This window comes from Tupaia chinensis, unplaced genomic scaffold (genome assembly GCF_000334495.1).
Source record: "Tupaia chinensis unplaced genomic scaffold, TupChi_1.0 Scaffold147417_1, whole genome shotgun sequence".
NCBI classification, from domain to species: domain Eukaryota; kingdom Metazoa; phylum Chordata; class Mammalia; order Scandentia; family Tupaiidae; genus Tupaia; species Tupaia belangeri.
In genome coordinates, this window is record NW_006207268.1 from 2,325,878 (window position 1) to 2,338,636 (window position 12,759).

The 12,759-nt window shown below is 37.2% G+C and overlaps 1 protein-coding gene across 4 annotated transcripts in view; it reads right to left on the reverse strand.

Annotated features, from left to right (window-relative positions):
- Positions 1-2,701: 2,701 nt before the first annotated feature.
- Positions 2,702-12,759, reverse strand: part of SH3GLB1 (SH3 domain containing GRB2 like, endophilin B1) — a 26,715-nt gene continuing 16,657 nt past the window's right edge. For all 4 annotated transcript variants that reach the window (XM_027768760.1, XM_027768759.1, XM_027768758.1 and 1 more), the window contains 4 exons: positions 10,822-10,911; positions 10,348-10,448; positions 3,571-3,799; positions 2,702-3,185 (listed from right to left, as the gene is read on the reverse strand). In XM_027768760.1, coding sequence (XP_027624561.1) covers positions 3,078-3,185; positions 3,571-3,799; positions 10,348-10,448; positions 10,822-10,911 — 528 coding nt within the window. In that variant the 3' untranslated portion in view covers positions 2,702-3,077. The remainder of the gene's footprint in view (positions 3,186-3,570; positions 3,800-10,347; positions 10,449-10,821; positions 10,912-12,759) is intronic.

Consider the following 12,759-nt stretch of genomic DNA (forward strand, 5'->3'; position numbering starts at 1 on the left):
TTTCTGATTAGCACCATATAAAGTTTTAACACTATGACCTTTTAGGTTAGAATACCTTGAGGACAAAGGGAGACATGATCTAATCACTTTTCCTCCTCCCCTATTTGTAAAAGAGCCTATAACTATTGCCAAGTTTGTTGTGTGATTCACATGTGCATCCTTCACAGACAGCATTCTTTAAGATTAAGCTTAGGAGCACTGAGCCTATTTAAACAGTTCTGAATTGGATCATGAATTCAAAGGCTTCTCAGTTTATTCTCCCATGCCTAAGAAACTTCACAGGCTTTTACCTGAGTAATAACTAAACCTATGACTTTAGAATAAGCCAAAACCAAAATAAAATAAAATCCAACTGACCAAATAAAATCCCATTAAAATAAAAAGCAGTAAACCTAAGTCTACATGTTGCAGTAGATTTAGACAATGGTACAAAAATCTTCCAACCTTAATATTATTGAAGGTCTCTGTAGATTACTGGGTTACTATAATCAACATTTACCTGACAGGAAACTCCGATAAAAACATTTACATTGACCGTGATGAATTTACACCTAGATCTGGCTCTGACTTAAGGGAAGGGGGACAGAATTGTTAAAGAGGAAAGGAAGTATGGGTGTACAAGAGGTATCTCTGGTATACAGTTATTAACAAGGCCCTTATCTGGGTAGGTCAGGAAGCTACAGGAGCTAACAAGGGGAGACTAACATCTACAGAATGTTTATCACATGCCAAGCCTTGCCTTAAAAAGCAGCTAACACACAAGGTAACAATTGCTATAATCCTCCTAACGACACTATAGTGGCATTATTATTATTCCCACTTTACTGGTAAGGAAATGGCAATCATACTTCTGAGGTGAAGCTCAGAGAGCAGAGCATGAGAGGAAGACTGAATTTGCAAACAGGACCATTTCATTTTATTCCATTACCCATACTCTCTCTTTATTACTCTATTTCCTGTAAACTTATAGTTGCTATTTAAGTTGATTTGAATTTTTTATATGATCTTTCAAAGCTTAAATCTGAACTTAGAGAATACAATATGGTGTTCTAGGCTGAAGAACTTCCTTTCTGAGAAAGGGAAATCTTCATTTACTTGGCTCTAGAAAACTAATCAGCTTGAACAGGTTTGAGAGCTCTTTAACAATATGGCAATTCGTAGCCTAAGTTAAAAGTCTTGTACAACTATAAAATTGGAGAGGACGCTATCTCATAGCACAGAAATAAAAGGATAACAACTTCTGTTAAAGTTTGAATTGTGAACTAAATTATCAACATGTTTACCCAGTTTTCATTAGTTCTTAACAAAAAGGGTATTTTAAAATGGTGTTTAAGTACTCATTTTTAAAGCGCACCCCCCCCCCCAAGTTTTGCTAGATTAACATTCTCTGAACAAAGGAACTGCACGTTTGCATTCACACTTCAGCCAGGTTGAGCTACTTTGCACTGTCTTGGCTCCAGGTCTGGCACATCTTTTCTCTTTTGCCAGGAACACTTCCTATCCAAACTCTCTCCCCTCAAATCTGAGTTTAGTGACTCCTAAATCTAGTACCCTGTATCTTCCATCAAAGCACTAATCCTAATAGGACAATTGCTTATTTTTCTGTACCTTCTCCTGGTCTTTCTGCTCTGTAGAGGCAGTCTGTGTACATGTCGTTCAGGAATTCCCAGTTGATCAGTACAGTATCTGGCCCTCAATAAATGTTTACTGAAGAATGAATGAGAACAGAAGTCTTAACAGAGAAACAATTAGCCAATTTGCTGATTAACAGCAACTGGTGAATCATATCAATGGCCCAAATAGCAATTCTCTGGCTGTAAATGTGTCACTAAAGATTTCATTACTGTGCTTCATAACCAGAGATCCTGACCAAGATAAACTACATTCATTAAGTTTTTTTTTTTTTTTTTTAATTTGCTAGAGGCATATGTACCTGCTAGAGACCAAGAACAAAAAAAGTGAGAAAGTACCCCTTATGGGGGATGATCATTCTATAATCCCTTTTCCTCTATTTCTCCTTTCAGGATTTTGGGCATGCACATGTGCCCAGCATGTTTTCCAAGCTGATGGGTCTGAGACTCAAACCATGTGGTTCAGCCATGTGGAATCTGGCTGCCTTAACCACCATACCACCAAATGACCCAAATTTTCAGCTTTAATAGTAGGATTAAAGTAACCAAAAGATATTTTGTTTGCATATAATTTACTCTATAATGAATGTAGCTACTTTAGTCCACATTTTTATATAGATTTGTTGTTTAATAAAAACAAATTCTCTTTACTGCATTATGTTCTCAATGGATCCAACTATTATGCATTAAACTGAACTGACTGAATAATCTTAAAAACATTATGTCTAGTGAACTGAATTTATTTCAAATGTTTTAAAACCCTAACTACAAATATATCAGAGAAATATGGTAAGGACTGGTTGTTCATAAATTAAAAACAAAATCATTCAGTAGTGTTTAAAAAGAAAAACTAAAAAAAAAAAAAAAAAACCCATTAAAACATAGTATCGAAATCAATTTGTTTTCTGCTGAGAAACAAGGTAAACATTGTAAAACTGGATTTCTGTTTATGGAAGCACTCAGAAACACATTCTTCACAAAAGAGGCTTATATCCTAATACCCTAGAACTCTTTTTAAACCATAAACTTAAAACAAATTTTAATTTTACTCTTTGGCTATTAATTAGACCTAATAAATGAGTCACTGATATCAATTCACAATAAATTTATTTTACATAAAGAAAAAGCTTGCTGTTAGTGAAAAATTCAGTAGAAAACAGTTCTGCTTTAAGTTGGGGCTCAAAAGTAGAAGCTGCTTATTAGTGAAACCTCAGTAAAAAGAGAATTTTCTAAGAAAACATTCTTGGCATGAAAGCTCTAACATAAATTCTGTAATGAAATATTTACCATGCAACTTTATTGGCAGAAAAGCCAGTTTCTGATGGCTGGTATTTAATCTTCAGTCTCTTAAGACATTAACATGGAAGATACTGAAACCTGTTTTGTTTAGAGTTAATTGTACATAAATATGGTGTCGTGATGGGGATCTTTCCACAGTCCATCGATTCAATTGAGCAGCTCTAAGTATGTAATCGGCACCTTGCCCTTCTGGCTTCCTCTTTCCCCCATTAGCCAGTCTGAATCCATTCCGACGACACTAAACACAGTGATCACCTACAAAATAAAGTATTTCCAGTTATTAACTATACTGCAGATAAGCACATACACTGATCAGAATTATAATTAATTTGCTTAAAACTATTAACCCTCAAAGGACTTTAAACATGATCAATTATGTTGCAAGGTAAAGGATTTTAGTGGAGGCAGCTTTACAGATCTTCAGGTTATTTAGCAGCTAAATGTTCTAACTATTCTGTGATGTTCTATCATATTAAAGAACAGTGATTAAAATGTTATAAAATGTTAATGTAATTTAAAAATCAATGATAAATGATTCCTGATAAGTGATTTTTAGATATCTAATGAGGAAGCTCTACTTTGTCACATTAGAAGGCATGTCAATTCTTGCTATGGCTTTCTTTCATACCACATTACTCACCTCATCTGCCAGAAGTGATAATTCAGTACTGTTTGCAGCATCATAATCGTAGAGAACTCTGGCCTTCCTGCTGCCACTACACTCTTTTAGGTCATTGAGGTTGGGAGGAGAGGACATTACGAGGCCACTTGTTGAAGCCATGGCAGAAGAGCCGACCACATTTGGTAAAACAGATGGTACAGGTGTCACAGAAGTCTGATTGTTGTTACACAGATAATTGGATGGAAAACTATTGAAAAGAAAATAGCCAATTATTTATTTCCAAGTGATTAAAGTTCCTAATACCACCACTTGATGGCACTGTTTACTTTCTATCAACCTCTCTACATTTGGCATAAGATTTACAGATGCTAAGACTTTAATGACTGTGCTGTCTGGCTTCTTTGTCTCTGTTGGATCAGTTATTCAGTAGGTTTTCAAACATAAATCTTTGAAAATTAGTTTTAAAGTAGTCTTTATAATATTAATTAAAAACAAAAACACATACAATGACTATTTCTTTCCCAGAAAAAGTTTATCCTTAAAATGTTGCCAAAAACTTCTAGTCATGTGTTTTATTACTCTTTTCCTTTATAAATTTTAAAATAAAAATATAAATGTGAAACTACTTAAATATTAGATGCCACCACAAGAATAAAGCTTTCTGGGTTAATTCTTTGAAAAATATTTGAATACCTGGACCTTTTCCTTATAAAACTGGTCCAACCGTATTTTCTCACTCATTCAAACGACAAGTATTTACTCAGTTTCTACATGTTTGGCAATACTACCACAAGCTGAAGACATGAAGATGAAATGACACCATTCCCTTAAGGATATATAACGAGTAAGGAGATATTAAAATATTATGTATGATGATGATTACTATAATGAAATAGAAGACATTAGGAAGACGGGGTAAATTTCACAATTTTAACTTGTTCTACTTTTTAGGTAAAAAAGTTGTATGTGAAATCTTGTGATTAATCTTGTGATTAACAATTTGAACAATTTTCCATTTATTTTAAGGTTACCATTTCCCAAATACTCCTAAATGGAAAAACAGTAGGGAACCAGCAGTTGGCGTAATGGCTATGTCGCTGGACTCCTACATAGTCGACTGCGGTTCAAGTCCCAGACCCAGTGGCTTGGAACTCACGCTGGGTGCGTGTGCGTGCATGCCCAAGATCCCGAGAGGAGAATGGAGGAGAAGGGACTGCGGCGTGGCCATCCCCCCCGGGGGGAGGGGTGATTTCTCGCTTTCTGTCTCTATGTCTCTCTGTCTGTCTGGCGAGCGCACGTGCCCTATAGCTAAAACCTCTCAAAAAAACAAAGAAAAAAAAAAAAAAAAGAAAAACAGTATAAAATGCTGTCCTATAATCATACTAACTCAACCATTTCTAAGGTAAAAAATTATGAATACTCATATTAAAACTTTTATAAGCCTATTAGTTAAAATATAGAAGATCCCTCATCTGGTAAAGTGGGTAAAATTCACCCCTCCAGAACATAAAATTCCCCTTTTCTAAGACCCTTGTGTCACTTGGAATTTAGTCAGTCAACAGCAAAGTTGCTTATCTTTAACCTCTTCTCCAAGCCTTCCCTCTCACCCTCTTATACTAGTGTTTATTTCCCACACTCCTCTTACTTTTGGACCCAGAGGTGAATGGAATGGGAGTCCTCTGTTTTTCTTTACGATTTCCTGAACTGATTCTACTCAATCTTTCAGTTTCATGTTATTAATATTTGACTATATATTAGCCACGATCTCTTGTTGCAATCATCTATAGATGCCTCATTTCCTTTATTTCTAGATGATTTTAGCTCCTGGGTCACTGATAATTCTGGGTGATTTTAATATCCAGACACAGAATCCTTTCAACACTTTAGCCTCTTACATCCATGAATTCTCTTCTAGTAATTGTATATTTGACCCTAGTTCAGCACCCACCCATTCCTAAAGCCACATCTAGACATTACCAACTCTAATAACTATACTCCTTCTAATACCATAATCTCTATCATCCCGTTCTCTAACTCTTCACGTTTTTTCCTTCTTGCGCTCTCACTTCAGCAAGCCTGCCAGGACCTGCCCCACACTCTCTCGTCCGTGGCTGTTGTAAGCAGCATATGCCCACATTTCTTACGCCTCACTTCACTGCGCTCGATTGGTAAAAACCTTCCCATTTGCTTATGCAGTATCCATGCATCTACTGTGACCGAAGAATAGAAACCCGGTTGGTTCGGTTTTACATTCAATTTATGACTAAGAAACTCGAATGGGTGCACAATGCTGCCTGGCAGCGACACTGCATTTCTCTAGTTTGTTCACTCTCACCCTCCGTTTCCTGGATGATTATTGCATGCCCTCTTCTCCATCCTTAAAATCACAGGACTTCTGCCCCAACCCTCACATTCAGTTGATGAGCTTGTTTCTTTTTTAAATAACAGGGAAAAGAACAATTACGAAACTCTTGGGCATTTCTCTTCTTCCACAGGTCAGCTGTCTGTTCTCATGGCAAATTCTTTTTTGTTTGTTTGTTTTGGAGAGGTTTTTGCTATAAGGTGCATGTACTTGCCAGAAAGACAGAGGAAGACAGACAGCGAGAAATCACCCCCTTAGGGGGATGGCCATGCTGCAGTCCCTTCTCTAGGGATCTTGGGCAAACACACACACACATGCCTGGTGTGAGTTTAAGACACCGGGTCAAGGACTTGAAACGTGGTCGACTTCGTGGGAGTCCAGCAACACAGCCATTATGCCAACTGCTGGTCCCCTTCTCATGGCAAATTCTACATAAGCACAAAAAATCATCCCTTTTGTCTTTCAAGGATATCACTCTAGCAATTCTTCCTTTTGGCTACCACATTATCATGTTTTCTCTATAAACTGTATTATTCTACCAGTTTATAAACAGGCTCTTATTTTTCCCATCTTAAAAAAATAGATAAAATGTTGCTGGACCCCACATTCTCTTCAGGCTACTGTCCCATTTCTCAGTTCTTCATTATACCAGAATGCCTTGGAAACCCTGGAATTTGTCACATGTCCTCTCCTTCCAGTTCCTTACATTGCAAACAAACTTGGCTCTGTTGGTTTCACCAAAACTACTTGTCAAAGTCAGCAATGACTTCGACGTTCCTAAACCCAACTGTCAATTCGGTCTCCACCTCACCTGACCTCTCCAGTAACAGATAGTTTTACACCTTTTCACATGACTTCCAGGCCGCAGACCTGGCTTACATTTTATCTTGCTGCTCACTCCTTACCACCCTGTGCCTGGCTCTGCAGCTCTCTGTGCGGGAGTACTTCAGGGAAGTACTATACTTACTCCTTTGGTGATTCATCTGGCCTCAACAGATTTAAATACCCTTGATATCATATTTAAGCAGCCCCTGTAATTTTACCACCTCACACCAAACTTCAGACATGTAAATTCTAAAATCATGTACCTCCACTTACATGTTTATTAGATATCTCAGACTTACCAGGTCTAAAATTGGGTTTCTGATATATCTTCTGTGCTTCCACCCCATCTCCAAAACCTGCTATCCCTACAGTATTCCCATTTTAATTAATCAAAACTCCACTCTTAACGGTTGCTCAGTCTAAAAACTTGCAGTAACTCTTGACTCCATTAACTTCCACACACAGTCTATTTAGCAAATCCTGCTGGCTCTAGCTTTAAAAATATGTCCAGGATCTGGGACCAGCAGTTAGCATAATGGCTATGTCGCTGGACTCCCACATAGTCGACCACAGTTTGAGTCCCGGACCAGGTGGCTTAAACTCACGTCGGGCGCGTGTGCGTACATGCCCAAGATCCTGAGAGGAGAATGGAGAAGGGATTGCAGCGTGGCCATCCCCCCGGGGGGTGATTTCTCGCTTTCTATTTCTGTCTCTCTCTGTCTGTCTGGCAAGCTCACGCGCCCTATAGCAAAAACATCTTCAAAAAAAGAAATATGTCCAGGATCTGACCACTCCCATCACATCTATCACAACCACCCTCTCCAAGCTACCACTATTTTCTCACTGGATTATTAACTAAGTTATTGCAATAGGCTCTAAACAGGTCTATGACATTTCCACCATGTCCTCCAATATCTATCTTCAATGCAGCAGCGAGAATGATACTGTAAAATCTTCAAATCAGTCACTCTTCAGCTCAAAACTCTCCAATGGCTACTCATCTCTGAGTAAAGACTAACGTTTCCTTAACAGTGGCTTCCCAAGTCCTTCATGTTGGAGTTCCATTTCTTTTATTCTTCTCCAGCCAAGCCCTCCTTGTTTCTTGCACATGGCAGCTGTGTTTCCACTTCAGGGTTTTTGTACTTGCTGTGCCCGCTCCCAGAGCATCTTCTCGCACATGCTTGTATGTTACTTTCTCCCATCTTTCTCCATCAAGGTACTCCCTGCTGTATTTTTCTTTGCAGCATTTATCACCTTCTAATGAACTGTGCACTTTATATATGTGTTAATTTTCTGCTCCTCTCTACCCCTAACAGAATGTTTCACCACGGCAGGGATTTGGTTGGTTTGTTTACACTGTATCCACCATACTTAGAACAGTGCATTTTAAAAATGAAAAGCAAATGTTCCTCTGTGCACAACTTAAACTGTCTAGAAGTGAATGCTGTTACTCAGTTACTGCTACTATGAACACTGCTGTGACAACAACTAAAAATACAACCTGGTTTGACTCTTCAGAAATAGCTTTAATTTGTTAGCATAGATCTGGATGGTGTGTGAAATTTGTCTGTATTTGAATATTTTTATGTACTATCTTTTAAAGAGGATAACTTATGATAAATTAAAGGCTAAATCTGCCCCACTTCCAGTCATTTATCCTTAGTAGCAATATGGTTCTTTGAGGGCAGAGAGACAAACTAGATTTTCTTCTCTAGAATAATAGCACTGGTTTTACTTCAAAATGTTGAATCCTGCCCTAAAGTACAGCAATAACGAGATTTTGTTTGAATGACCGAGTTGCCAGCATTGTGCAAGTAGGAATGGTAACTAACCCCTCTGCTGCATGCCCATGGTTTGAGGACAGAGTGAAAAGGAAGTAGTATTAAGGCTTCTTGGGCTGGTAGTAGTTATAATAATGTGGAGACAAAGTGGTGTTTTGCCTTCTGATAGTAAAAATCACTAAAAAACCTCAAATGTACAGGAATGCAAATCCTATTGGAATAACTAATAATACTAGGCCATATCTCATTTTTAAGATTAACACTGAAGTGCTTTTTTCTTAACCCTTATTCCTTAAAAATAACTTTTCTTGGTACTCCTCCATCAAATGTCACGTATCACTCTCCTGCTACAATGGTTCTTTGGTATATTAGTTACAAATTCCATATCTAACTTAATCTAAAGGCCACTAATGGCATAACTCTGCTTAACTCTGCTAGCCTCATCTACTATTCCTTTTTTTTTAAGTTTCCTTTTTTTGTTTCTTTCATGAGGGAACGAGACATAGAAGATGATACAGACCCTGGAAAGGGTCCCAAGCCTTGATCCTTCCCACAGACTTTCTAAGTCGGCCAGGATCATGGGTACATGTGCATGTTCTCTCATTCCTCTGGCCTTTTTTTAAAAAATTATATTTTGGAGAGGTTTTTTGCTATAGGGTGCATGCGCTCGCCAGAAAGACAAAAAGAGATAGACAGAAAACGAGAAATCCCCCCCCCCACCCCCCAGGAGGATGGCCATGCCGCAATCTCTTCTCCTCCATTCTCCTCTCGGGATCTTGGGCATGCACACACACATGCCCGGCGTAATTTAAGCCACTGGGTCCGGGACTCGAACTGTGGTTGACTACATGGGAGTCCAGTGACATAGCCATTACACCAACTGCTGGTCCCTCTTCTGGCCTGTTTATATACATGCATTTATATTTCACTGGAATATTTATATCTGTCCCCTTCTTCATCTAGAATACTAATAAATTTATCTGAGAAACTTTGTGAGAGGCACTTAAGTCAGTCAGAAGCCCTCAGAATACCCTGCACGTCTACCTCCACTTACCACGAGTTGTCCACCAATGGCCTATCTTATTTAGTGTTGTAAGAGGAGAGACTACATTTGCCTTGTACATTATTTCTACAGTCACTCTACAGGTGAGCTCCATAAAGGTAAGCATTTTTGCCTGTTTTGTCTGCCGACATAACTTCAGAATATAAAACATGGCAGGTATTCAATAAATACCTGATTAATGAATGACTGAGTTATGCATTTTACATACTATCATTTCGTTTTAATACATATTACTATACTCAAAATAATCACATTAGTGGGATCAAGGTCTTACAGAATATTCCAAAAAAATTTTTAAATACAGAAAACAAATAATAAGTAATTATAAATTAGTTTATCTCTAATGGTGACTTAAAGTGTTCCTGCAACTATTGGTTTGTTGGAAAAGTCATGATCTGTTTTTCTTTGCAAAAATGAGTCATGATTTTTCAGACGACCCAATATATCTTCTTCAACCAACAGCAAAAATTATTCAGTAGCAGGAGAGAAAAAAAATCCTCAAGCACGTTTATGCCTTTTTATATAAAAAAGGTAGTCATTTAAATTTCTTCTCATCCCTATTAACAACCTTCTGTTTCAGAAGGGGTTAAAATATTTTATTACTTCAGATTTTGAATTACTTTTCTAAGAAAGGAAGTCCAATTCTAAATAAACTAGTAAGAGCCTTTAATTCTTCTCATTTTTATCTCTACTATTAGTTTATACACAAAAACCTGAATTTCTTCTCTTAAATGGAGTTTTATACGTGAAAAGGAAATCACTACCTTCCCAGTTGTTTCTGGAGATCTAACATGTACTGGTAACACTGTGCATAGTAAGTCATCTGGGCTTCTACAAAGTCATTCAGACAGCGAAGGTGATGTGCCTGTAAAGGAAAGTTACAGTCAGTTCTTGGCTCTGTTCTCTACTTAATGCGGCAAATGCTAGGTGGAGACACAGTACTGCATTGAGGGAGAACCACATCTAACATCCTACTAAGGCTTAAGACTGACATTGATTGACAGCACAGTAACAAACTGCTTAGCAAAAAAATACCAACAAGTGGAACTGTGGAGGGTGACAGAACTAGGTGATATGGTGCAAACAAAGATTTAAAGCATTTCCTCACATATTTTGGAAAGTGCAACTTAGATTTCCTTGATAAAGGACTGTAAAGGTGTTCTAGTTTCTCTCCCCAAACTGGTTTAGAGCTATCAAAGTCTTTTGTTCCGATGAGCTTCCAATGAATGAACACTCACGTGTGTACTGCTGATTCCCTCTAGCAGAAGTCTGGTAATCTCTGCTTGACGATCAAATTCACTTTGAGTTATTCTTAATTCCTGTTCAGACTTAAATTAGAACACAGTATTAGAATCTCACTGGAAGACAGCTCATCTTACATACATTTCTTTTGAGAGCTAAAAAAAATCCTTCAGACAAACCCCAAATTATAATCTCGAAAATTCCTAACACTGCTTTGGATCTAAACTGGCCCCTGGTTTCTAGACTTTGGCTTTTCTCTATCACTGTATCTTGACTAATACCTTACCAGCACTTGACTCAAAAGAAATCTATTAATTCTGAAGGTTAATGACATACTCATAAGAGTCTAGAAAAACTATTAATGGACAAAATATTTTTATACAATTTTAGTAACAGCATTGCTAAAATTTAATTTTACAAAATTTTAAGATGACCTCACTTTTACAAGTGATAAAATATTAACTGCAAAAGTTTTCCAATGTTACTATACTTTTTTACTTGGAAAAAAGACTTCACAGACTTAAGAGAGAAACCATTGGATTTTTGCCTCTTGTGTTATCAAACACTTGACTTGTTTTTAAGGAATGTAGTTTTAGGTTCCTTTAAATAATTATTTGCCCTATATTTTAAAAGTTCTTTCTGAACTATGACTAAAATGTGTTTTAAGCAAAAAGACTTTGTTAAGATATACTCGAGTCTTAAAAAAGTTTTTCAGTAAGTTATGGTTGACCTTTAATCAATGGGACACTACCAAACTGGTGCTCAGGAAATATAAATGCTCTTCTATCCTAACTGTCACAGTGTCAACACTCCCACCATGGATGATCTGAAGCTAACAAGGTGAAGTCATGAACCCAGAGTCTGGAGGACACATTTATGATAGCATACCACTACTAGCTTCAACTTTCTGATATAGGCTCAGTGCAGGGACAAAACAGTTCATTGAAAAATCAGTGTGATCTAAAAATAGTAAATACTGAACCCCCGCCAAAAAACAATAACAAAAACAAAACAACTCAAACTGCTAGCCAGAGTTGGTTGGTAATAAGTGGGGAGGAGAAAATAAAATTTCACAGAGCACTCAAAATAATCTGCTTACCCCTCACTGGGAATTATGGGTGACAATGTCATTTTAATACTTTTACTACCTTTCCAGCATAAATGGCCTTTTCCCCCCTCCTATGCAAATAATTTACACCACATCCAAGGTGTAGGAAGTATAAAAACAAGGTCTGAACTTTTTCCTCTCACATCCTATCTTCTTGTCCTTTACCTTTGGTGGCAACAGATTACCTAGGGAGCCAGTCAATAAAGCAGCAGCAGTGAAGTACAGAATGAGTAGCTATATCCCATTTGCAATGGCCTGGCAAAGGGGACTAAGAAATGAACACTAGATTGGAATTAGGGAAACAGCTTGAATTACTCAATAATCAACAGTTGAAATTAAATTTATGTGACTAAAACCAGAATACGTGGTGCTTTGATAGTAAGAATAACATAAATTTCATATTAATCAGGAAGCTTGAAACTGAAGTGGAAATATTTTAATGCTAAGTACACTGAATAAAAAATAATAAAATGGCCACAGAGCAATCAGTCTAGGTCTGAACAAAATCTATGAAGAAAGAAAGGCACCATGTTACAAAGCCTAGAAAGTCATTCTTTACAATATACATTTTATATTTAGGAAAGATAAATGATAGAAAAGAAAAAAAATCACATTTCTCAAACAAGATTCAGTATATGTCTATGGTGGCTGCAAACACAACTAAATCCAAACCATCAATATTTCTGACATATGTAAACTGATCATAATAATTAATCTGAGAGGTTAAATTTAAACTAGGATCAGCATAATCAGGTTACTTGGGAAGAAAACAATCCACATTAGAAGGACGGTTTATAAAGAAGTCAAAAGACAACGAATTTAAACA